The sequence below is a fragment of the Ixodes scapularis genome, unplaced genomic scaffold (assembly GCF_016920785.2).
Source record: "Ixodes scapularis isolate PalLabHiFi unplaced genomic scaffold, ASM1692078v2 PGA_scaffold2__306_contigs__length_199485367, whole genome shotgun sequence".
NCBI lineage: Eukaryota > Metazoa > Arthropoda > Arachnida > Ixodida > Ixodidae > Ixodes > Ixodes scapularis.
In genome coordinates this window covers 141,360,539-141,387,389 of record NW_024609857.1, presented here as the reverse complement: position 1 = coordinate 141,387,389, position 26,851 = coordinate 141,360,539, and the positions used below count along the sequence as shown (strand labels likewise).

The 26,851-nt window shown below is 47.0% G+C and overlaps 1 protein-coding gene across 2 annotated transcripts in view; it reads left to right on the top strand.

The window, feature by feature from the left end:
• The first annotated feature begins 4,117 nt into the window (after window positions 1-4,117).
• Window positions 4,118-26,851, top strand: part of LOC8052207 (box A-binding factor) — a 53,861-nt gene continuing 31,127 nt past the window's right edge. The window contains exons 1-2 of one of the 2 annotated variants that reach the window (XM_040500137.2): window positions 4,118-4,544; window positions 15,987-17,088. In XM_040500137.2, coding sequence (XP_040356071.1) covers window positions 16,026-17,088 — 1,063 coding nt within the window. In that variant the 5' untranslated portion in view covers window positions 4,118-4,544; window positions 15,987-16,025. Of the gene's footprint in view, window positions 4,545-15,816; window positions 17,089-26,851 lie in introns of those variants that run through there. The other variant, XM_029987080.4, reaches the window with a different exon arrangement.

The following is a 26,851-nucleotide window of genomic DNA, read 5'->3' as shown; positions in this document are numbered from 1 at the left end:
TAGTCATCACACGAACGCGTGCCGGTACGAAACTCATCCAGATCGAAACGGGCGGGGGTGGCGGGGACTCGAACCCAGGAGGTTCTCAGCGCAAGCTTTCGCTCCACGCTCCGAGCTGAGACGCGTTAGCCCACTCGGCCGTGGGAACAGTCGGTCCTTCCTCCCCTTGAACGCGCGCAGCGCGCTACCGCTGCTTATAGGGAAGATGGGGCACTTCTACATTTGAGAAAAAACGCTCTAATTGCATTCATTTGGCCTTTAGAATAACAGATATCGCAATTATATTTCAATGCGACGCGCCGGAGAGCCATAAGAGCAATTTGAAAATAGGGCTGAAGCCCCGCCTCCCTAGCCTTGGCAAGCCAAAAGATCCGTCGATGACGTCACGTACAGCGACTATCTTTCGCGTTTTTCTCGCGTTTAACAATACTTGCGCGGCAAATGGTTTTGGTATTCGGGTTCACGAGGTAAAAATACACTAGAATTCACTTCTAACTCATTTTTTTTTCAAGAAATAAGCTCCGTAGCTTCCCTTTATATTCAAACTTGAAGGAGAAGAAACTAGAGGAGGAGAGTTGCGCCTGCGCGCACGGTGTGAGTAGAAGCGAACGCACGCGAAGTGCACGCAGCTGATAGCTGCGTGCACTTCGCGCAGCTGTTGAAGAGAGAGAGAACGCACGCGCAGCTGTTGGAGGGAGGGACGCAGCTGGTAGCTGCGTGCACTTCGCGCAGCTGTTGGAGAGAGAGAGAACGCACGCGCAGCGAGGAGAGTTGCGCATGCGTAGTGTGAGTGCGGACTACGACGCCGCGGGACATAGCCCGAGCAAGAGATGCTCCGCATCTAAAACAGAAGCACCTGCCGAGGATGGCCGTGCTGGACGTGACAAAGGGACGCCCGAGAAGAGAGGGCGACATTTGGCAACGGATATCATGATAGACAAGCAACGATATCGCATTTCGACGTTGTCTGCAGCGAGTGATCACAGAAACACAGCCCACTTCATTTCTCTTAAAGCTCTATTGCATCCTTTATTATAGAGCTTCTCCTATTCTTCTCTTCCTCTTTCTTTATCTCGCTCTCGCTCTTCCTTCCGCGCACGTTTGCTTTGAGCGTAAACATATGCGCCAAACGTATACGGGATTGTGCGGCCAAGAGAGTAAAGTGTAGTAGAGTGTATTCGTCAATCTACTCAGCTCCGTACAAAAAATCAAAGCGTAGCGCGTGTATAGGCTGATTTGAGAGTCCTTAACTTTTAGAAGTCTTAATAAGAAATCTTATCAAAACGTTTTTTTTTGGCTGTTGAATCTATGCCTAAAGCAGATGAAGCTGATTGCTTTTGCTGATTGTCGTGTGTGGGCTCTAGTGGCAGGCGTAATGAATGCTTTCAAGGAACATATAACAGACTAGTTCCTGTCGAGGCGTTGTTAGGTGTGATAGTTCCCCTCCAGCAGGTAGTTTCTTCGCAATGTTCGACATGCTCCGTTTTAACGTTTTTGTGTGCTACGTTGTCAGAGCTGGAAGCCACGCACCATAAGCTTCCAAAATGCTGCAGTTTGCCTGCAGCACTGTGGCTTCGTCTTGAGCGCCTCATTCGCACGCACTGTCGTGCGAAGGAGACACCAAACGAAGTACCTCTGACAGCTTTAGAGTACTGCGCTGACTACGATATCCTTGAGGACACAGAACAAGAAAAAGTTGACAGCAATGTACAGTTTTTGGAATTCAATTATGAATGTGTCAAAAACCTTCGACGATCTCTCGACTAAAGAATCCCTTGGCAATTGGTCATCAACCTTCTCAGGCGCACTATCAATAATCCCTTTGCAGCGATAATTCTTTTTTTCATTTAGGATAAACTTGGCGTATGTTTAGAACCGAACTCACGTAAGTTTATTTGCTTTCAAAAATCAGATGTGCAGTTTTTATAATTTTAACTGAAACGCTTTAAAAAAAAAAAAAAGTTAGGCAGTCTACATTTTGTTTTAAATCCGCTTTAGCTCCCAATGCTCTTCGCATAATGTCTCTATTTAATATATAGGGACAATATGAGCTTTTTGATTGGAGCAAGCAGTTAATTGGAACTAATATGTTGCGCAGAAAGCAGGAGCCCGAGTGGAGGTGCGAGTGAAATTTGTGCAGGCTGAGTCATTTTTCAGTCACCCGGAAGTTATGTTGTTGTTGAAAAGGGGTTACAAGGTGGCTAGGATTGCACCTTAATGACCTTCTTGATGTAAGAACCGCGTAGAAAGAAGGTGACAAATATTGTCGATAATCAGGCACCATAGGTCTTATAATCTTCGGAATATTTAAAGGTCAAAGCAATACACTGCATCATCGGTTTCAAAGTAATTAATGTATCTTCGTGCGAAAAAACTGAGACGTGCATCCTGGACACATCGTTTTTTACATTCAAGGGGGAAAGATGTACGATTTCTTAAAAGAATGGATATTTGAGCAAGTTGGTAGACATATTAATCTTGACTTGCCCGATTAAAGCGATTAACTCGAGACGCAGCCGATCTAACGAGCTGAGGAGACCCATCAATCATCCTCAAAGTTGTTTCTGTACCTGGTCCATATTGTGGGCTTCAAAACGGTTTAAAAGTGTTCGAAGACAGGTGGGACCGTTGGGAAATTAGCTTAAATATCGCCAAGTATAAACACACGTGTTTTTCTCACTGTACATTTTCCCCGACCGAATATAAACAGAGGAATGTTATACCTGAGCATGTAGAAAATTATAAGTGCCTGGGAGTTCATTTGAAGTCCATTTTAAAGTAGAATGATCACGTTGATAACACTGCTGTAAAGGCTAGTAAAATGTTGTATTTTATTCGCAGGCATTTTAATAATGAATATCGGGGTGTAAGACAAGACAAACATTATACTTTTCTTTTATTCGACCAATTTTAAAATATGCTCGTGTGATCTGGGACTCGCCGTAAAATTACGGCGAACGAAAGTTTGACCGGGTTCAAAACCAGGCGTTGCGGTTCGTTACAGGTGACTACAGCCCTTACACAAGTTGTAAAAAAATGAAAAACAGATTACGTTGGGATTCACTCAAAGAGCGAAGAAAGTGCGTGAGAATGAAATTCTTTCATAACGTGTATTACGGACGGACTGGCATTGAAAGAAGCCCTTACATTTTTTAACCGCACTATGCATCTAAAAAGCGGAATCATTCTTAAAAAAAAAAAAAAGCTTTTTTTTTTTTTCGTTACAATACTGACTGGTTTTCATTTTTTGTTCAAACCATTAGAGAGTGGAATACACCTAAGGGAGAACTTGCATCTATTCCTGATAAGTATCTGTTTTATTTTTGTTTCCGTGTATCTATTGTATGAACATGTACAGATGCTTCCTGTACCCCCCAGCCTAATTTCGAACGGCGCTGCAGGTATTCGTGTAAACAATTATCTCTGAGCCTATTATGTACAGCAAAGGCCCGTTGACTTTGGATTTTGATTATTTGAACGGTCCCATTTTCTCGTAACGTTGGCTTCGTCTGGACCTCACGTGAAACGAAGTATAAACACGGACGAAGTGAGAGGCGCTGGGCGAAACAAACAGCGTTCGTTTCGTCCAATCTCTCACTTCGTCCATGTCTAGTAGCGCTGTTTCACAATGCGTCCGTTTTCTGCCAGCTCTTGGAGGACCCGCCACGAAAACTTGCACCGGCACGATGAAAATAAATATACTTAGGAAATAGAATGTCCATAATCGAGGAAATCGCAAAGAGAGGTCTGCTTGTGGCCAGTGTCGCTAGACTCGGATCCCGCCGACCGCTGACTCCGACCCGCAAAGTAGTGCCAGCGCTCGGCGCAGCCCTGGTTCGCCGAGGCTGCATCCGTAGATAAGCGGCTCTCTTTCCTCTCCCGTTCGGTGGGAGCCGCCGCGTCAGCAAATATGACACTCTTTAGAAACTCAAGTCCGACTACTGACGGTGCGAACCTCGCGGGGGCTTGCGCGCCTAGTTTTGTTGCCTTCTCACCCCGAATTTTCACTAATATACCAACAAAAATAAAGAGTAAGACAGCTTTTCTGATACACGCGCACCGTCTCGTTGACGCCACGGGGTCGCTTTATTCCAGCCACGTATTTTATTTGTAATTTCTTCGAGCTTTTTTTCTAGCTCAGGCTTGGCGCAATTCAAGGTTCACCTAGAAGAACCTTGCGTCAGGCAAAGACGCTCCGACTACTCTAGGGTTTCTTTCGTTCGTCGTCGAGTCGAGCGAGCCCACGCGACGTTATAGCGACCAATCAGAAGCGCCGGTTGTCTTCAGCAACGGTCAGCAGCTGGCGTGTCTGTCTTCCGTCCTTCGGCTCTTCTCAGCACGACCGCTACGTGTCGCAGTGTCGTTTTCGCGCAACGTGATCACGCAGTTGCTCTCTGACTGTGGCTAGAGCAGTTTTTTTTTCGCGAAGCTTATCGTAGTCCCAACAAGTAGCCGCTCCCGAAAATCACCCTGGTGTGTTCCCAGCGCACGCAAGAAGTCATCTGGCGTGGAGTCCCACCGGCCGTCCACGCTTATATCTCAAGGTAAAAAACGAAACGCTGCCGTAGGACTATCTCGCCCTCATGTTATCAAGTGGGAGGTTCAACTGGACATCTCCGAGCACCGGTAGCGGTCTAGACTGGGCGCTATCGCTGTTGTGCGCTATGATAAAACGTATCGAACAAGTTAAGGATGGTCGAGTCCGGTAGCTCGTATGCGTATAGCTATCGGCCCTTTGTGCTATCGGTGTTTCTAGATTTAGATAGACGACCTAATACGTCGCTGAACCCAAGTGTCAGCGCGTGTTATGCGCAGACAGTGATACGTGACGAATACTAATATCTTACGTCCATAATACCGAGGGTGTTTATACTTTTAAGGTTATTAACTTGCTTTTGGCGGTTCATGCGTGGGCCGTTTTTGCTCTAATCTCGCTCTATAGGGATTGTGACATCTGTATATTTTTTTTATCAAATCTGTTTCACTATTTTGTGTGCGTGCGTGGGCGGAAGTTAGCTAGATTGCTGTGTTACCTGCGTAGTGTTTATAGGTATTTTGTAAAAACAAGAAACCAAATATTACTTTATGATTAATATTTGCTCGTGGTCTCGATACCCGAGCTTTAGGGCAACGCGGTAGCGGCATAACATGACTCACGTCACGTTGACGCCTTGCGAAGCCAGTTTCGGCTTAACAAAATTTCGAGCGTTCTTAAACGGATCTGCCGACCGTTTATAGTCGCAAGTGAGCAATCGACGTATTTTATAGTCACATCTTAACCGTGCTCTCGATATTTATTTTTCATCTCATAATTATTTTATTAAGATCTAATCGTTGTTTTGTATAAGCTTTTGAAAACACACACACACACACCCGTGCGTGCGTGTGTGTGTGTGCGCGTGTGTGTTTTTGCGCTTGCTGATAAAGTCGTTCTATACGTGTAATCTATTATTTTACATTGGTTTTGTTAAAATATTCGAAGTGTCGGAGCCTTCTCAAGCCGAGTTAAGTGCACCGTAGTTGACTGGTGGAATGCCTGCTCGTCTCGTTATTTTATTGGTGTTAGTTTTCTAGCAGCCACGCGCCTTTTTTAATGGCTGCCATTGAGCAAAGAAACACTCAACGCTGTTCCGCGGCACCAGCAGATTTTGCCGACTGCAGCGATATTAAACCCTACCACCCGCTCACAGATCGTACCTTTCCCGTCGATGGTGGTCAAGCGTAATGTTGTCAAAACCTCGTTAGCATTTTTATTCACAAATTTTGATATGTCTGTGGACACGTTCGTTGAGTTTTCGTCTGGTGAGAACATTCAACGTATACCAATGTACCCTACGTGTCTGGAAAAAAAAAAACGGAGGAAAATCGTAGAATCTCAGAGCTTCCTGAGAATTTGTAAGGCTTGGAGTCAATTCCATCCTGATAAAATGAAAACAATCTACGGTATCTACACTTTCGCTTCGTGATTTTATTTTTGCATTCGAAGGAAAAATGTTTCACTTTGTGTTTCCTTAGATCACTTCAACCACATGAAGTGCGCAAACCTGATTTAAGAACCATATTGAGTCATTGAAATAGTTTTAGACGTAGGTGGATGCCGCTGTGTCGTAGTGGGGCTTAGGGCGCCTACATGTCTGTCTGTCTCAGGGTGAATTCATGAATACAAGGCCTAGCATGTGCCAGCGCGTGACGCTCTGGCGCACTCGGTGCGCGACTTGGGCGATAAAATGGCGTCTATGCACTAGCCAAAGCTACGCGCTCGAGTTGAGTGACACCGGGTTGCGCGCACTTCAAAATGCATCAAGAAACAATTGGGCAGACAATGGGGAGTATTCACTGGCGGCCATATCCGTGTGCGCTGCTGCTAAGCGTGTGCTGACGGCGAGCTTCCGCAGTCCTTTTGGAGCGTGCATTTAGCACCATCAAGGCTGCCGGTCTTAGCAGGTTATTACTGTGAGTTCGTTCTGAGCATGCGCTCTAAACATCGCCCTCAAATATGGCGCCCAGTGAATACCTCCTATTGGCTGAGATGTCACCACTCCAGCAAAAGCGCGCGTGTGAATGAAGGCACTCTAGTGGGGCTGTATAACCTGCAATGCTGTTTGCACATGGTTGAAAAAAACCCGAGACTGCGGGTAAACGACACAACACTAAAAAGTCTCTAGAGACTTTGTAGTGTTGTGTGGTTTACCCGCAGTCTCGAGTTTTTTTCAACCATGTGCAATGTACACCAGCTCGTTAGCGCCCTTACTTTTTGTTCATCAATGCTGTTTGGTTCGGCGCTATCTAGCTAGTGAAGCAAGGAACATTGGGCACGCCCTGAAGTGGCGGCTGCACTGTTCAAACGTGAGTTATTACTTTGGTGGTGTTGTCTAGCCTAGTGTCTAGCAAGAAATGCTGGTTAGGCCAGGAAGCCGTGGGCGTATGACATGCGAGTACGGCAGAAGCTACGGCACGTGCGGGCCAATGAGAACAACTGAGTGATGCAGACGAGTACGTATCGCCGGAGGGCGCTTTTACTGCAAAGAAGATTTTTCGCTGCGTCATGCTCCAATTCCAATATCTGTGCGCTTCGCTCGCACAGGTAGCGCTTATCGGAACGCAATGTAGGGCACTGCGTTCACCCTTTGCCAAGTTGCAACGAGACAGGGTAGAAACGTGGGCTTTCACTCTGCTGGCGCCGCCTGGCCGTTGCCGGCTGCCTATTACTATCGTATATATCGGGTTATTATGCCATAACTCATCTTTTTATTTCGTCAATGTGCTTCTATGGCTCAATATTAAATTAAGCCAGCAAGCGTGCTTCGCTTGAAAGGCAACAGGCGCAAGCATATGTCGCATATCCGCGAACAAATTATGTCGTGTCAGTTGCTTCCTTCGGAATAGGGCGTGATACACATTTTCCTAATGCTGACGAGCAATTAATAATAATTATTATTATAACTACTAGTTGCTAGTGTGCCTAAACCGCCCACAACCCAAGTGTTGAAGTTTAACGTTGGAGTCACATAACCGAATCACGAAGCCATGCCGAGTAAATTTTGCACGTGAGAGAATTTCGTTTTGTCTTCTTCATCCATCTCGACCCCTTTCTAATTAGCCTGGCATTTAATTAGATCTTAATAGCAATGTAAAAAGCGAGGTCAATATCTAATTAGCATAGTAGCAAGATAGAGAACGCAAAAATTCAAACATACGACTTTCTTCGCAAAAGCGTGTGTGTATGTGTAGAATGCGCGCACGAGCGCGACATCGGCACGTTTCCGCATTTTGCGGAGAGAGGTCATTGGGAAACCTCTGACTCTAACTAAGTTGTTACAATGAATTAGTGTTGTCTAACACAATTTTATTTTTGACTACAACCTTAAATTTGTAAGAGCAAAGCAAGAAATTTCTACGATCGCATGTTCGTCCGATATGTGTCTGTGCAAAAGATATGCCCGTATAAACCTAGATACTCCAATTTCTTGCCAAAAGAATTTTTTTTTTTTTTTTACAATTGTTAAGGTTGGTTTAGGCATTTGCGTATGACGGTGTGATCGACGACGTTGCAACCTTCATGTGTCCCCTTATGCCGGATGGATGGATGGATAGATGGCTATATGGCTGAACCGTTTTAATTGGGCGGCGACTTGCGCCACCTAGCCGAAGCTTTTAAATCAAATACGTTGTAGAGAGGGTCCATCTCCAACCATGCATTGGGAGCGTTTGCAATTTAATGGCGGACGCCTACTGCGGAGATTGATCGCAAGTGCGCATGCGCTGCGTTGTCCCGTGGCAAGGAGGAAAACAGGCAGAAAGGCAGAGTTGTTTGCAGACGATCTTAGCTCGTATTGCAAACACGGCCAGTAAACCACGTGACCCCGATTGAGCAGTTGGACACTCTGCAAGACAGGCTCCTTACATCTATAGACGACACATTGGTGCCATTTATAGGGTAGCTCAGGCACACTTCCTAACTGCGTATAATTTACGCATCACTCTTTCATCGTGTGCCTTAAATAATTCTGACAATGTTATGAGCGGCCCCTTTCTCATAGGCAACGCGTAAATTTGGTCTCACGAATACTGCGAAACCTGCGGTCTAGAGTTATGGCCACTTTACATGGGTGCCGCCATCTTAGCATCACGTGACCCTGCCGTCATAGCTGACCTCCAGCTTCCCGTCAGTGCAGTGATTTTCTGCTATTCCTGTCACCACCAAAACGATTTTCGTATGTTTTTTTTTTTTCATTGAAATTACTTGGTTTTGTATGTATCGGGCATTCGGGTAATCATTTTCATTCATGTTTGGAGATATCAAGTGCCCCTTTTTTTAAGAAGTGAAATTGGACTGCGAGTGGGTTGAACTTGGCATGAACTTGACAGACGAACTTGGCATGAAAATACGTTGTTTCGAGCAATAATCAAAAACTTCCAAAATTTGCATCAGCTTACACCTAACCACCCGTCCGTGTAGCGGCGCCTGAGCTATCAGTTTTCGTATCAATAAAGTGTCATTCATTTCAGGCGCCGGTGCAAATGGCGCAGTAATTACCTCACTGTGGTCTGTGCGGATCATATAGGAGAGCGAGTTGTCATCAAGTGTTCGCGCTGAAGCAGACAAGGGGTGGGTTGTGCGCTTCGACAATGTTTACAAATACGGCATGATCGGTTTGTCGCGTTTCCCAGCACAGCTTAACCTGACGTAAGAAACTATTATAGTAACAAAGCATTTGCGTTCCCAAGCGCCCCGGACCGTACTCGAGGAATTGTGGGAACGGTGTTAATTCTGTTCCCTCGTGATTGCTAATTTCGACCAATTCGATGCTTACTCGCTTTTGATAGTAATCCGGTCATCCTGAACAAGCGTCGTGTAGATTGCAGAGATCTCCTTTAAAATGTCTTGTCAACGCTGTGCATGCAACTCACCCTTCAACCGGTCTGAGCTGCAAACATCTCTTATAATATCATCCTTCTCGTGATTGTTGGTCTAGCAGGAGTTGCTTAAAAAGCAGATAATTCACAACAACCCAAACCACGATTTAGTTCGGATTCAGCGGGGCTGTTTATAGAATTTTTAGCGGTTCTAAGTCGGAGGCATGCGGTTTAGAGAAGCTGGTTTTAGCGAACGCCCTCTTACCGACCCCGGTTTATCGAATGCCTTTATAGAGAACCCAGTTTAGAGAAAATGGCGATGAGCCTCCTTTTAGCGAATTCGGCCGCCGCAAAGCGGCGTGTACGGGTAAATCAGGTGAGTTAACATGTTTGTAATGAGCCGCCGCAGACTGCCGCCGCGAAGCGGCGGGAGCACAGCGGGGGCCATGGCTTAACACGAGCACCAGTGATACACGCGAGAAGTAGGAAAGCCTTTTTTTTTTTTTTTTAAAGCGTCCCCTTTTCGATAAACGGCGTTTCTCTAAACTGAGGCTCTGCTTTCTCTAAACCCTGTTTCGATAAAACGTGCCCATTCTCTAAAACGTGCTTCGATGAAATGACATTCGATCAACCGTAGTAAACCCGTTCTAAGTTATTTTCAGCGTCTTTGAAACCGTACGAGAATGATAGAGATTTCTGCAGCTCGGGCAGGCTGAAATGTGGATAGTTGCATGCACAGTACCGAGAACGCGGACATTGACGAGCAATTATAAAGTTGATATGACAGGTCTCTGCAATATACCCGACGCTTATTCAGGATGACACTCAAAAGTGTGTAAGCATCCAATTGGTCGAAACTACCGATCATTAGGGGACCGAAGGAACACCGTTCCCATGATTCCTCGTGTGCGGGCCGTGGGATTTAGCAAATGCTCCGTGCGGAGCGCAACTTCGTCTGTTTTTTTTCACAATGGTTGCGATGACGTCAGAACGCCGAGCTCTTATTGGCTGATTGAAAACAAAATGGTGGGTGGACCTCGAGGCATCTAGTATTGAGGTCTGCCCCCCATCCTTCCAATCGAAGCCGATCAGAACTCGGCATCGTACTGACGTCACCGCAAGCCCTGCGTGGGAAGCAGACGACTTTGCTCTCCGCGTTGACAGGATGAGAACGCCAGAGCGTCTCTTTCGCATGCCCGGCCTCCAGCATGCTCTCGTTGCCTTCCGCCGTGCTTTGGCTGTGTGTGCACGCTCGAGGCTCACGAAATGCTGAAGGCCCTTTTCTGTCGTTCTCATCTTGTCAGTGACTGTGGTGTGACAGGATAAGCGTGACTGCGCTGCCCTTAGCGCGAATAAGCGATCGTCGGATTCTTTCGTTTCTCTTCCGAGATCGAATTGCTGCCATTAGAACTGCTAGGAATTGTGGCGGAAAGTGCTCACTAAGTGCACTGGCATAAGAGGTAAATTTTGATGCCTCACAGTGTCATTTTCAAATAATAAAAAAAAATCACTAATATTGTGTTCGCGCTAACAGTGTCCGGCCACAGCGTACCCTCTAAAATTCCGTGACATCTTCTTGTGCAAATAATTTCTTGAGCCTGCAAAAATAAAGCGAACCAACGACGCCCGGCGTAAAGTGCGTAAATTAGGAATACCGTCGCGATTGATCGAAGCCGCCGTACCATCGACGAATTGTAGCAACAACTGTCGACGTCGTCCTCTGTTTTTTTTTTTTTTTTCATTTGGGTAATTGGTGTTTTGGAAATGGCACGAAATATGCCCAATTCATGTGCGCCAGATGGGCCTGTTTAGCGCACATATCATGGTTTTATGTCTTAATGCTTGCACTGCAGATTTTACATGTTACCATCGAGGACGTTTTCCCAGCTGGACTGCGTTCACACTTCCTATTGCGGTCGCCCATCGCACGCAGTACTCAGTTACAAGTTGAGAAGTTTTCCAGGGAAAGGAAGGCTAAGCAGGAGGAAGCAGACGGAACGCTGCAGAGGGGAGGATGTTTCCTTCTCTCCTCTCCAGCATTCCGTTTGCTTCCTCTTCCCCAGCTCTCCTTTTCCTCGAATACTTTTCTTAACCTCGAACTGACTATAGCGGTTACAAATGATGTATCCTGTAGGTGGGAATAGAAGGCGCGATCATAACTGGAGGTCCAACAATGGCGGCTCGGAGGGTACGCCGACTGGCGGTGGCTCGAGTAATATGCGCGAAAAGCGTTTGTACGCATATCGATAGGGTTCTAGGGCTCCCTGACAGATGGAGCCAGTCTGTTCACTCGTCGTAGGCGCTTACAGACGGAGACAACGCACTCAGTCACGCTGAAAAGCAAAGGTGATTTTTTCCCCTTTAAAGAGCGTGTAACATACAATTACATTTAATATTTTTATATGGTAGTATAAAGTAGAAATACTTTGTTTAGAATTGTCAATGTTGTAAACGTCCAAGTTTTTGATAACTTCTGACTAATACAAGCTTTGCAGTTTTTGTTTCAGCATTTGGAGCACCAAAAATGGAGGGTCATTCATATGACCCTCCCTCTGGGGCGTCATTCATATGCGGAGGGCAAGTTCGTCTGCTTCTTGCACAGGGGCTAGCGGTGACGTCAGAACGCCGAGCCCTGATTGGCTGATCGTGACCCCCTAATCTGAGCGTCGTCTGCTCCTTTGCAACGTCGTCTGCTCGCAACGTCGTCTGCGTCTGTCTTACCTTTCCTGCGACTCCCGGAAGTGCAGGTCTTTACGAGCGAGCTCGATTACGCCTTTCAGAGAGGGCAGACGAAATAACTCGGGCGGTACGTCGGAGATTCACCGCTTTTTCACCGGCGAGAACGCGGCATTCGAAAAAAGATTTGTGTTTGACCTTTGTCCCTCCTGTTCCCCTTCTCCAGGGATTATTTTCGTCATTCTTGTCCAGTTCGCTTGCACCTTTGCATTTATTTGCATTATAACAATAATTATTTCTTGGTGTCAACGAGACTACGACATAACTTCCACGATACGTTCGACGCCGTTCGGGTAGCTCGATCGATCTTGCTCGGATTCTCTTCCACAGACTAGCACAGGTTTTTAAACTTTTGCCACTTGGGTTTACGCCACACATACATACCCCAATACGCTAACTGACAACAGCCTTTTAGTCGAGCGAGAAAGTTGTGACGACAAGCAGTGATCGAGAACGTTTGGGCTATGATGTGCTCACAGTACCGATCGCACAGCCGCATTTGTTTATTTACAGTCACTACATCGCCTGTCATCTGGTATTAGCTGATTATCTTAGAACAACTCATTAAACGCGAAGTACCATTCACGAAACTCGTGCAACCAAATATTTTAACATAGCCATGAACACGGTGTTTACTTCTTACCTGAGCGAGCGACCTGCCGCGGCATGCTGCTCTTGGGGCGTCGCAGCCGCTGCTGCAGAAGGTCCATCTTGGACAGTCCATTTAGAGCCGCTTAAAGTGCGGTAGCCACCATGTGGCTGCACTTTGCGACCCAGCGAGGGCACTCACAGTGCCTCTCTAAAATGTCACCTTTATCGAAGAGCGTCATCTTTACCGCGTAGCTACAATTCTTAAACGACGCCTGGACATTCGCGACTAGAGTGAAATCCTTCACCTCAAAAGGAAGGACGTATCCTTCAAGGTATTTCCTTTCGCCATTTTCGAAGGCCGCGTTCTCGCCGATGAAAAAGCTGTGAGTCTCCGACAGACGCAGGAAAGGTAAAGCAGCCATCGCTTTGCCTAGCAGACGTAAAGCAGACGACGTTAACTGCGCCAACGGCGCCAACCCGCCGACGCCGTTAAAAAGTGAGGAGTCTCGCCGCACACGAGAGGAGGGAAAAAGTATTTGGGAGGGAACTTGCGGGGCACAAACACGCTTACTCTCGGTTCTTAGCAAACAAACCTCAGCGCCTCGGGACACCTCGCCAGTGAGTCCTTTGACTTCCCTCCTTGATGCGCGGCTGCTAGTTGTTAGACAAAAACAACGTACCGCTCGAGTTATTTCGTCTGCCCTCTCTGAAAGGCGAAGTCGAGCTCGCTCGTAAAGACCTGCACTTCCGAAAGTCGCAGGAAAGGTAAGACAGACGCAGACGACGTTGCAAAGGAGCAGACGACGCTCAGTTTGCTCAGATAGGGGGTCGCGATCAGCCAATCAGGACTCGGCGTTCTGACGTCACCGCTACCCCCTGCGCAAGAAGCAGACCGAACTTGTCCTCCGCATACCTCAGTTACTTTGCAACGTAAAACCCCGATATTTTGTTTTATAACTACATTTTTTTTTATGCAGCATGCACCGTTAAAGGAGACCACCACAAAAAGTCGGCAACACGACAGCCAAATTTGGCAAGCGGAGCCATCGCCTGCCATATTTAGCGAACTCCCGCGCTCAGAAGAACTCATAAATAAATACTCACCGCAGGTTTAATAATAATTGGGGTTGTGGGGATATTTATACAGCGTGTAGTTGGTCTGCCATTTAAAGTTGCGACGAGTCACACGCTGTAGATGAGCAATTTAGCCAGTGCAGTACAACCGCTAGCCTGGGGTCTTTAACGTGCACCACGCAGTAGTGATACACGACCGCACGCCGGTACGATGCTCATCCAGATCGAAACGGGCAGGGGTGGGGCTCGAACCCAGGATCCCTGGGTTCTGCAGCGCGAGCTTTCGCTCCACGCGCGTCGAGCTGGGTGTGCGCTTCAGCCCACTCGGCCACCGATCCCCCCCACCGCAGGTTTAAAACACGCTGGACGCTGTGTTTCCCGACCTTTTCCGTAGAATTAAGATACATTTATACCCCTGTTACACGGGCACACTTAACCGCGGTTACCTCAGGTCTAACTGCGGTTACGTGGCAGCACAGATGCCGCACTAGACCCTCGGACAGCTATTTCAAAAGAAGTGAAGAGAGCGCGTGCACTGCTTTGATGGGTGCTCAAGATGCTCAAGCGCACGTTCGCCCATAGCTCTGACTGCATCACCGCAGAATGTTGTCGGCAAGTATTGTGCGCTAATTGTGGCTTAGCGTAACTGCAGTTAAGTGTGCCCGTGTAACAAGGGTATTAAAACTTAAATACCTTTTTTGTAGTCTCAGCAGTATTAGGAAGGGCTTTAACATTTCACATTAACGTTTTGTTCCAGTGTAACGAGCAAAAGGCCGGTCGATATACGGCAGAAAGCGTCCTTGTATGCAGCACCTTGAGATTGGGTGAGCGTATACCCAGTAGAGAGGCTGGGTGCATGCCACCCAAAATAATAATGTAGAATATAATTTTATCAATCACCATCGTTACAGCTGACAAACATTGTTTCCAAAGGTGCCAGGAATTCCAAGTTTAGTAAAGTGAACAGTTTTGTATAACGCATTACTCAAAAGATTAAAGTAAGTAATAAATACAAATGTTCCCCTCAGTCTCCCCGCTTACAGTGCTTAAGGTCGTCTCGTCAAAATAGTGATTGAAGAGCTTCTACTTCTTATCTAGAAAATACTTCGCAGTGCAAATCTTTGACTAACTTTGTGCGTGTTGGATAAGTCTTAAATATAGTGGTATAAATTACCTTGAGCACATACGTACTGAAGTAGCTGCCAATGTATTTGCATTTAACCCTCTAATTCTTGCATGTTTTTCTTTTGTTCTTGTTCTTGAATAAATCGGCAAGATTAGTGCAATCAAAAGCTATAAGACCAGCAAACATAAATTAAATTGCAAAGTCACGGTGCACTCTCTGAGTTTTGAGTTTCATAAGGAGCCACTATCAAAACGACAAGTGCAGTGACGTGACGCTTTAAGCATTGCTTGATTGGCTTCATAGACTCCTAGCGTTTGCCGCGCATCGACGTATGGTGCAACAAAGAACTGAACGCTGTCGACATCAGGAGTACGCATAAATATTCTAAAATTAAACATGCAGTGCTCATGAAACACGCTTAGCGTGAAATACTGAAACACAGACGTACGAAAACACAGGCGTACGGATATAAACTTCTAATTTATTTTGAGAAGAAAACAAAATCTTATCAACAGCTAAGCCGAGAAAGCGTGGATCTGTTTTGCGGGCACAGATTGACCTCAACCTTCCGCTTTCCCTGTTTCAACAACCTTCTTTCAACAATTCAAACATTTATAAAAAAACACACAATCGTGCGAAGATACGCAAAAACAATAAATACCTGTGATATCTCTACAAAACATAAAACTGATGGTCGTCAAGTCGGTGAGGTTATTCATAACCGGCAACCCTACTTTTGTTTCGTCCTTTTATACGCGGAAGTTTCAGAAGAACGTGATTTTGTTGTGCTTATCCGCAGTCATCCATCTTTTACTGGCCAGACTTTGGAATCAACGTGTTGTGACCTTGCCTAATCTCTCTCGTCCCCGCCGCCTCTTTCCCGGCTCGTCGATAAAACCGGCCAGCTTATCAGTTGCTCCAGAACGAGCTGCACGCGGACTAGGATACTTGAAACAGCATTAAGCAAACCTTCTCCACACACAGCCTCCTCACCCGCCTACTGCCCTCCGGGCTCGTAGTCTGCTTAACTTAGACATGCCCACTGCGGAGATAACTCCTATTCAATTTCCTTTCCTTTCCTTTTTTTCTCCCTCCGGTACAGGCAAGCAGTCTGTCGGGCCGATAATCGAGCAGCAGATAGATGCGAAAGCTGGTGACCTTCCCCAAGCAGCCCTCCGAAGACATGGGCGACAAGGGCAGCCCTCATCACAACCCGACGCAGCAGACGGGACAGGCGGGCCAGACCTGGATCAAGGAAGAGCTGCCCGATGAGGAGCAAGATGTCAACCATGACTCTCCCGTGGACCTTCAACAGCAGGATCCGTCAGCGGTGCACCCGTCCAACGGGTCCGGTTCTTCCCCCGAGAGAGACGAAGGATTCGCTGGAGTCGAACAGCATTCGGAGGACCCAAGGCACGATGCTTCGTCGCCCATCAAATGCGAATCACTGGAGCCCGAAGGCCAGGAGACAGCGGTCTCGAGGAGTTCGGGAGTGGCAGAGACAGCCATCTACTACGCGCCCAAGTACACGGGGAGTTACGGCGACGGATACTACCAGACGCCGACGCCTTTGTCGAGTTCTCATATCGTGGAAGGCGCCCCGTCGACAGTGCTGAGGTACCAACCGGCTTCCGGTGCGGTTCACTCGGCTCCCTACTACCCTCCGGTGTCATCCTCGGGGATGTCCTCGGGGCCAACGAGAGAGGCCTCTAACATTCTGGAGGATCCGAACCCGACCTACTCCCACCTTACTCCAGCAAGCACGGAGCCGCTGTCCTACTCTCCCAGCAGCCCTTACCAGCAGATGCAGCAGCCGAATCACAAGTCTTACCACCAGTACTCACCCCAAGAGTCGTCCTCGCCTTCTAGTCCCGTCATGATGACGGCCACGAACGCAATGTGGACCGCCCAGACGCCTCCGCCGCAGCATCAAGAGGACTACGTGTCCGCGGCCAAGATGAATAGCAGTTCGGGTTTGCCTTCGATGACGACAGCGAGGATTCAGCACTCGTCGCAGCACCAGATGAGTCCACCCAGGACGCAAGTGAATGGAATGAGCCACCAGTACGGCCAGTACCTGGGCTTCGAGCATGGAGGTCAGGCCACGGCTGTGCAGTGGAGTCATGGAATGGATGCCAGCGGTGCGGCCATGACGGGTCTCACTTCCTATACGGCGCTGGTGGGCGACAAGAGGGCATCTCTCGGTGAGTGAATATTCCACTGCTTATCGGATCTGGAAGTTTTGTTTATATTCTCTTTTCGGTTACAACAAGTGATCAAGATAAATGGCACGTGATTAGCTTCAATTGCGAAAGGTTTTCTCGCATTATGTTCACTGTTGGCTTCTGTGAAATGAACAGGATGTTAGAGTAAACTATTGAGCTAATGATATGTCTTAATTTGCCATTGAATATACATTTGTGAAAGGGGATTGAAAACCGCGTTCTAGAAATTGCTATAAAAGGGTAAAGGGTGGCTGCCTTGCTTGCGCTATACGTCACATCGAGCGCTCTTCGGTTTCCATGGCAACACCGATCTCGTCGCAAAAAAGCCGAAGGCGATTGTAACACGCTTGGCCGTACTAAAAATGTACACTATGTATCTGTCCTCTGTGTCTGTGCTCAGACACCAAGGGCACAGTCTGACTGTACTCAAATCATAGATATCTGTGGCTTCTGGATACATTTTAACCTTTACTCATAGATTCTCTCCTTTATGGTGGCATTCTGGCTCCCACGCCTGCGAAAAGTAGAAAAGTTACTTTCGACTAACATTCCAGATGGCGTGTATCATATTCAACTAGCCTGGCGTTTATTACAGACAAGTCTTGTACAGCTTACCCAGAATGTCGATTATGATTACTTTTACACCAGGCGCAAAAATCTTCGATAATTGTGCTTTATTACTCCACCCCAATCGAGTAATAAAGCAATAAACGTCTGACTCAATTACCCTTCAGCCACTATGCACAATACAACGAGGGCAGTTACGTGCACTGCACATCCCGTCCTATGCAACAGTTACGTTTTTAAAACAAATATCTAAACCACAAGGCACTTTGAATGTGCATTCACCAATTACTTCTAACCTTCTAAAGCGAGCGCGTTCTGCGCGCGTAGTACCTACGTTCCCAGCAGTCTCCTTAGTGATTAGGTAATCTGACAAAATCTTTATTAGATATTACTCGAAAAAAGTGGCGGTTAGATTTTCGTATTGCTTTCCGAAGTCACGCAATTATTGTGTCTTATTTTCCATGCAGGTTGTATTAAAATGTTATAAACGTTGTAAAGCAATATTTTCCGTTTTTTTTTTAAGGGGAAAGGGGGGGGGGGGGTTATACACGTAATTGTGCAGTTAAGGCGCCTTTAGGACCAAGGTGCTGCGCCAAGTACTCCCAATTTCAGGCAGTTCATAAAAAAATAATGCAACAAACGTCTGAATGACACAGGGTGCGCCTCCTTTGTAAAGGAAATAAGACTGACAGAGATGGGCAGCGTTAGCCCTCGTTTTCTGTGTCACGCAGATGTTCCGGCCTCTTTTATCATTCTTCATAAGCTGACAGCTTTTTTTTATGTACCGGATTTTGATGTTTATTTGACGTTCGAACGTTCAAGGACGGGACGGCATTTAACCGGTGTTTTTTTTTTTTTGTTTTTTTTTCATTCACGGATTTTTTTTTTTGGGGGGGGGGGGAGGGGGGGGGGGAATCACCAACCGACCCCCTAAATTTTAGATTTGCTGGTAACAAGAGTAGTCGCACCTGGGAGACGTAAGCAAGGGTGAGCAGTCGGTGACTACTCACTGTTTCAATACCATATGCGCATTTTAAAAAAAAAAAAATATCTGCATTTTTTTTTTTAGAGCGCAGCACTTAGGCGCCCGTTTCTGGGTTGAGCGGCGTCGGCGTCGCCGTCAGCGTCGGCGTAACCATGCTAGATTTAGCGGGAGAATTGACGTCACGTGGCCTTAATACCCACTCAGTGCGTTGAGGTCACGACGTAAATTTTCCCGCTAAATCTAGCGGAGAAACTGAATTTGCTCATAGGCCTCTCGTCGTTCGTTCGAAGCGCCGGATGGCTGCTATGGTAACTGCAGTGTGTTCTATGGAATACGTATGCGTTTCGAAGCACAGCGTCTAGATGGCGTTCCAGCTCTGCTGTATGAAACACACAGTTATGAAACAAAAATCTAGATGGCGCTCCAAACGACGGAAGGCGGACTGAGGTGAGTGAGAGGGGGAGAGGGCGGGAAGGGGGGGGGGGGGGGATAGACCCCTTCCACGGGAGTTCCAGAACTGACCTAATCTAGTAACGTTGGTGGATCCCCAAACCGTGACAAGCGGCAAACACGTCGGACGAGGGTAGGCCGCAAAGCGGTAGACGCGGAAATCTTGGCTTCGCCGTGTCCTGCATTGCGCCGGTAGTGAAGCTCTGCAAGGCGAACTCGCGGCGACTCGTATCTGAGCCAGGAGGCGCAGCGCGGATTCACTAGATCCATTTTCCGTTGTTTATCCCCGAGGCGGGGTGGCGGGTTTGAGTCCCGGACGAGGTGTCCGCAACCTGACGGAGGCTTATATCGGAGAAAGGCGTCGCGTGTGACCGAGATTTTGGTTGTACGTCAAAAGATCCACGTGGGTCATAGAAATTAATTATGAGTGTTCTGGTAAGGCGTGTCAGGCCAATACCATCTAAACGACAAGGCCTGGACGTTTCCTTTTCTAAAAGTCAACACTAGTAGATCCCCTCAGCGCCCCCTAGGTAGCCCGGATGAGCACCGTTGTCTGCAACATCGTCTCCTCCATCGTCTGCTCCATCGCCTGCTTCAGTGGTTTTTATAGTAGATAATGAAACATGCTCACGCCGAGTGTCGATCGCTATAGCAGATGATGAAGTTCATGTGGAGCGCTTAATGCATAAGTGGAAATGCCTTACTGTTGTGCGAAGGGCTGCAATGCCCTTTCCTGGACGCTGGCACTGGGCGGCATATTTCAGGGAGCTGTTTAAAGCGCATGCTCAGAACGAGCTCACATTAGTAGGAGACCGGCAATCTTGATGGTGTCGCATTGCAAATGAACTGTGGGAACTCGCTATCAGCTCGCGACCGAGAGCGTCGCTGTGTTCGGCCTTCCACGATTGGCCGAACGCTGACTATGACGTCGGAAAGGGGATTTATCATTGACGAAATAAGAGGAATGAAAGAACTTTAATTTTGACGGTGTTGGCAGTGTTCCTTTGAGAGTGCAATGATTTCAAGCTTCCACCATGCTATTTACAAACACCATCGAACTTGTTGTTTGCAAGGTAATGACGTTACAAGGAGGAACCATAGGAGGGCGCCACCAAAACATCTCGCCGCTAATGGCCGCCGGTGAATGCGACGTAGTTGTGACGTGGCCCATACTCTCGTCAAGCTTCAGCCTGTTTGCCGCTTGGGGCGGGTCGGGGATCTACTAACGATGGCGTCGTGCGCACGCCTTGTCTTCTAGGTGCTATTGGTCAGGTGCCCTTCGTCGGTTTGACGCGTAAAACTTGCAAATTTGACTTCCACCGAGGCGAAAAACGCCAAGTCACTGGGTTGTAGACTTGTGTAGGCGCTACAACGTAACTATGTTGTAGCAGACTCCTGTGCTTTATCTGATAATTCCCCAGGATAAAGTAAGTGCGCATGCTGGAAACGCCTTTCACCGCCCAGTAGACCAAAGTGGCAGTGTGCGGGAGGCACGCTGTCACTTTTGTCTACAGGTCAGTAAATTGACGTGGAGTGGAATGATCCATAGTAACTAAGTGAAATGATCTGTAGCTTGTTACTTTCCCACTTGATGCTTCGTGATTGGTTCTTCGGCACCCATAACGGCCAATTCTGCAATCCCATTGGCTGCGAAGGCTAGCGAAGGTGCCCGAGACACGCCAGGTCCTGCGTTTCCGAGCTTACAGTGACTATATTGTGGAGACGTAATGGGAGGAAAGGCGCAGTTCTTGACTTCTGGGGCATTGTCAGGCCCCCGCTTTGAAAAGATCAAGTCTTTGTGCCCTGAAGTCGGCAGATGCCGCAGTGTAACCCCCTTTACAGTGTAATATAGCACATGACGGATTAAAGGAACTCTCTTAGTCGCCATATGACCCTACAAGATTAGAAACGATCTTACTTTGCCTGGGTGACCGTATAATGTTTCATGGATTACTGCAAGGTTGAAATGGGTGAGCAACAGGCGCGGGCAGAACTTTCACTTTTCAAGGAGTGATTTTTTTGTATTTATTTATTTATTTATTAATTTTTGCAAAAAAACGATAAAAAGCGTGCACAAGCACTCCTTTAAGGCTTGTCCAAACAGGACACTTCAGAAATCGTGAGGACACATGACTCTGTTAAAATTGTGGAAGTTGAAGCGTCCGGCAGTACGATGTCTGTTTGAACACCACCGAGCAAACATCACGATTTTCCTCCTCGCTTCCTCCGCTTTTCGGTGACCTCCGTGCTCGTCAGACTTAAAGTGCTGAATATTTAGTATAGTATCCAGCGCTTTAGTCAGACTTGACGTCACGCGCCACCTGCCATTGCTGTCCATCTGTTCTGCCGGGCCCTCGTATGCTTGGTCGTGTTCCAAAATTTACTCGATCTTACTTCGATCTTACTGATCGAAACGCTTGAGGACGCTACTGGCGATTATGATTAATGGACTTAGTTTCGTAGTAGCGTAGCCACCTTTCGCCATTGCCTGTTTCGTGTAAGCATCCCACTTGTGGAACGACTCAAAAGAATACTCCACCACCACCTGATTTTAGTTAGATCCCTTTCCCTTTCAATCTGAATAGCGGCCGCACCCTTCTCCGCTCCCACAAAAATCTTTCCATTTTTTATTCCTGCGAGTTTGTACGCTTTTTTTCCTAGCACATGTCTTCGTTGCCCGCACTAAGCTCTTCAGTGCACGACGTAAATGCTCTCGCTACGAAGAATCGCCCGCATCCTTGCCCAAAGGTCTCTCGTGCGTCTCTCGGCGAACGTCGCCAGAATACGTAGAGGCCTACGTTCCTTTGCCTTCAGCATACGCGCAGCTTCGATATCTTTGTCTGCTAATTCTAGAAAATAGTAACGATTTATTTTACTTTTTCATTAAAAAATAAAAAAAAGTTTTAATAATGGAATTTTTGTTTAATTTTACCGATGTTATCAATCCGACTTTGTTTCAAGCTGCCTTATTTTTTGTTGTATTTCATGATGTGCATTTACGCCCAACTGTTCTACGACCGGTCGTCGTAATCTTCCAACAAAAATGTGAAACTAGCCACGAACAGGGGGCAATGTTCACGTTGTCATTCTTGCAATGTTCGGCTTGATAGGTCGCAATTTTACATGCTTAATTTCGTTCTTCGTAAATTTTATGAAGCTCAGTGACGCCACCTTGACTTTGGGGAGATACAGAATTTTCGTTTGTTTTGAAGGAACGCGCTATTTTATCGATTACTTTCTAGCGCTGCACACACAACCAAACGAAGATGCGATAGGCAAGTTACACGTGTCATGGTGCAACTGAGAAGAACCTCACTAGTAGGGTCATTCTCGTCATAGCAATTATGACATTGCGCAAAAATATCCGCACGACCCATCACATACAAGCTCATCTTAAAATTGAATTAAAAATTCAAGACGTCTTCATTGCGCGAGGACGAGGACTTCGTGGCTCTATTAACCGATCAAACGCTGGTAACAAAAATAAATCCCTGCGATCATTATTTTTATGATCTTCATCACGTTGACTATAGTTTCCCTCTTCACTGCAGTAAAAATTAAATGTAATAAGATGACATTGCTGTTATATGCGCGTAGTCCCGGGTGACGCAGAAATATAGAATGTGCTGTCTGCGTGTACTGTCCTACTATGTACAGTCTCCGGCGATATGAAAGACCCACTGGGAGCGCGTGGCCGAGGCGGTGGCTGGCGGGGGCGCTGCGAGCGCTCCGGGCAGTTCCGTTCTGCTTCGAGGGGAGGACGCTCACTCGGGGCTCAGCTAAAGCGCGCGCTTATCAGTTTGTGCTGAGCCCCAAGTGAGCGTCCTCCCCTCGAAGCAGAATGGAGTTGCCCGGAGCGATCGTAGCGTTCCCGCCAGCCACTGCCTCGGCCACGCGCTCCCAGTGGGTCTTTCATATCGCCGGAGACTGTACATCTCTTTTTCCCCAAGTTTTAATCCTAAATTTTCAAGAAAACCACAGCCGTTAAATGCTTCATTAAAAATCGAATCTAATTTAGACAAAGAATTGAAGTAGATATATCTTAAAAAAAAAAAAAAAACTACAAGTAGACATGCAACTGTTTCCAGAGCTTCAGGACCTGCTTGGCTCTCGGTCTAGTTAGATACTAGCATTGTTTTCCCATTTCAATATTATTTCAATATGCCGATGGCCTCTGCGGTCCCTTTTCAGAAATTATCCGGTCTCCTGAAACGCGTTCATTTATCAGAGAACGTCGCCATTGCAATTTGCATTGGTCAAATGAGATACAAGTTCATTGTTTTTCAATACGGCTTGTAGAACGAAACCATTGTAAAGCACAAAAACACGTTGGATTTCATTTTTACAGACCGACCAGCCAGCCGAGCTTTCTGCGTATTTCGTAAGAGGCAATAGGTCGAGTTCCTTTCCTAGCCATTCTCGAGCACGCGTAGCCAGTTTCATCTCTAAGTGGTTGCGTTACTTTATTTTAGACTTCGTGTATCGCAGCTGCAAAACAATTCTAAAATGGTTAGTCTTAGAAGTGGCTTTGCTCCCAATTAGGTATGTTTTATCTCTTCATGACCGTTACAAAACGAAACTTTGACGTAAAGTTCAAAATGAGATGCGTTACTTGAAATTCAAAGATAAAAAAGGACGAAGGACTAATACGGGCAACCGCTCTTTGAGAGAAACGGCGTTTAACTTTGTATGCAGAGTTGCAGACACTGTTGGACGTATCCTTGAAAGATGGGGGTGAATCGCTTCCCTTCGAATCTTACGGGGTATTTGCACGGGGGATGTTTTAGGGGAGGGATGTGCTCGACGTCAGTGATCGGCGTACCCAGCGGCCCCCGACTCCAGCATTCACATGGGCGGCGGGGATCTGAGACGGATGTCTGCGTTGTCAGTTGCATTTACCGGACACACTGTCGACAACAGGGCTCTGTGCACGATGACGAGAGTAGAAAAGTGGATGCGTACGTGAAACGGCTATACGCGGTTATGGCAGCAGCGCATGTTAAATGCAAAAAAAAAAATATATATATATATATATATATATATATATATATATATATATATATATATATATAACACAACAAATTGCTTTTTGTTGGAAAAAAAAAAGAAGCTTCTTGACTGGGTGGAAGCAGTACCAAGAAGGTAGAAACCGAAAACCAGTTTCATGAGGAGCGGCTTGAAGCTTGATGAATGTCGAAGACTCCTTCGGGTGCCTCGGACGACATGCGCAATGGCACAAATCCACGGTCTCCAGTATACGCTATGCCTGTCGGAAGCGCATCCTAAGGCCGTCGTGTTAACTAATTTCGCCTCCCCTTATAACGCCCCTTGTGCGCCGTGAGGTGGTGCTACCTGCGTTTGGGAGGCTTTATAGAAAGCCGATTGAAGAGGGAGTCCATCTCAAGCCATATTCAGCGTTTGCAATGTAATTGCGGGCGCCTCCCGCGTCCGCCATCACTCATCACGGAGAGGGATCGGTGGCAGAGTGTGTTGCGTATACCGCAGCTCGGAGCAAGTGGAGCGGAAGCTCGCGGTGCAGAACCCATCGATCCCGGGTTCGATCCCCGCCCCTTCCCGTTTCCATCTGGATGACCATCGTACCGGCGTGCTATCGCGTATCGATCGCTACTGAGTGAGCGTGATGCACGTTAAGAACCCCATTCCCTGTGAATGCGGGTATGTTTCCCGGCACCTAAAATAGCCGCAAAAAGAAAAAAAATTGAGGTCGAGGGACCAGCTCGTGGAGACAAGAGACTAAAGGAAACATGCGTGAGGCTTATCCGCAGATAATTATGTCATGTCTGCGGAGAAACTCCGTGTCTCTTTGTATGTTATACGAGCAGTTTGAGTGCGCTCACGTTTGCTGGTTGAGCGAGAGCGCTGGCCTACGGATTCCCATGTGGCGGGTGCGAATCCCGGCCGGGGTGCCCGCAATCTGACGGAGGCTTATTGCGGAGGAGGCGCCGTGTAACCGAGCTTTCGGTTGCACGTCAAAAGATCCCCAGGTGGTCCAAATTAATCCTCAGTCCTCCGCTGGGGCGTTCCAGATGCCCGTCGTTGGTTTGGCACGTAAAACCCCCAAATTTGACTTTTGACGTTTGCTGGTTGGAATCGGCTGGAACGTTGGGTACTTTCTCCCCGCTGAGTCGGATCACGTGGCCTCGAAATCTCTTGCGAATATTTGAACCTCCCGGAGAGATACCGGCCAAAACGGCCTCGGCTAGCAGTCGTACCTCGTATATACATGGTAAACCAGTGTCGTTGTTTCTCTATGGCAGACCGACATTGCGCTGTCTACACGAACATCCAAGTTGCTTTTCTTTATTTTTAACGTGAAATGTTCTTTGGCTATGGCTGCTCAGCACTTCGTGAAGCCTCATCAGCCTGGCTGATGAGGCTCGATGCTGATTGGTTAACGGGGGAGGCCACGTGACCGGAGGGGTAGGCGAGGAGGGTTTCGACCACCTGTGCGCACTGAGGGACAGGCGCTCGAGAGTAGGGAATGCTCTGGAACTTCGCCAGGTCGATTGACCCTGCATACGTGAAACTCGAGTATCGCTACACGTTTGTGATGCTAGAACAATTTACGTACGCAGCGAAATTTCCACACCGATTTTTTTACTTAACAAGGGATCTCGTTGGCCATAATGGGAACCAAGAAACCCTATGACTCGAATCAAGTTCCCACTTCCTAGGATCGTGTACAATGCGTGCCAAAACTGTAGTTCTTAACGTTTTTTCTTTTTTTTTCTTATTACACAGTCACCGACAATGTCAATACCCGCGCACAAACTCCTGGAAAACAATATCCGGTTATTGTGTCTGCACGACGCGTGTTCTAGATAACGCCTAGCTCCAACCAGGAGCGCTTGAACTATGATCAGGTATCAAGTTGTCCGTTATCTGGACCGAGAACGTCTTGACGTTCGTACCGGTCAAGTTGCACGCGGAGTACTAAAAAAAGAATACCAACCGGCTAAGAACACGTACAATAGAATAACTGATATCAGCAACGAATATTCCGAAGAAACGCTCGAAATCGTGCGCGACCCGGCACTCCTCAAAACGATTGCCTCATTTGCCGAGAGATAAGGACGACGGCCCTGCTGAGTATGAGTACACTTATTATAATGCTCAAGCTCGCCTATGTTTTCGTTAGCGGCTCATCAGTTCTTGAAAATAAACTGATAAGGTGATACGGTAAAGAGCCAGATAGATTTCAGCGGCCCAGGTACTTTCTGCTTGACTTTTATTTTGGTTTCATTACTCGTATTACCTCAAAATACGCTTGGTGGTGTAAACCATCGGATATAACTATTTATATTTATATTTTTGCTCTTATGCGAGAACGTCTGTAATCAATCAGATAATCTCCTGGTGTTGCAACTTGCTAAATGAAGTAATGTCGCAAAAAAAAGGAGGGGGGGGGGGGGTCTTGTTTTTACAAATATCGCAAGACGTACTCTGGAAAGAAAATTTAATTAAACGTAGTTTAGACAGCAAGCAGACTTTGTTAGATTGGAGACAGGTCACCCCAGATTTGATAGCTCTAGCTGGGGCGTTCGGTCACTAGGGTAATTGCCTCGAAATCACAAAGGGAGCTAATGGCTCACACATCGGCTGTAATTACATTAATTACAAAACAAAAGGAAATGCCGCACCCCAAAAGATCTCGCCATCACCAGGTCTCGTCTGAAGATTGTTACTCTACGTAACGTTGGGCTCGAGCTGCTTTCTGAG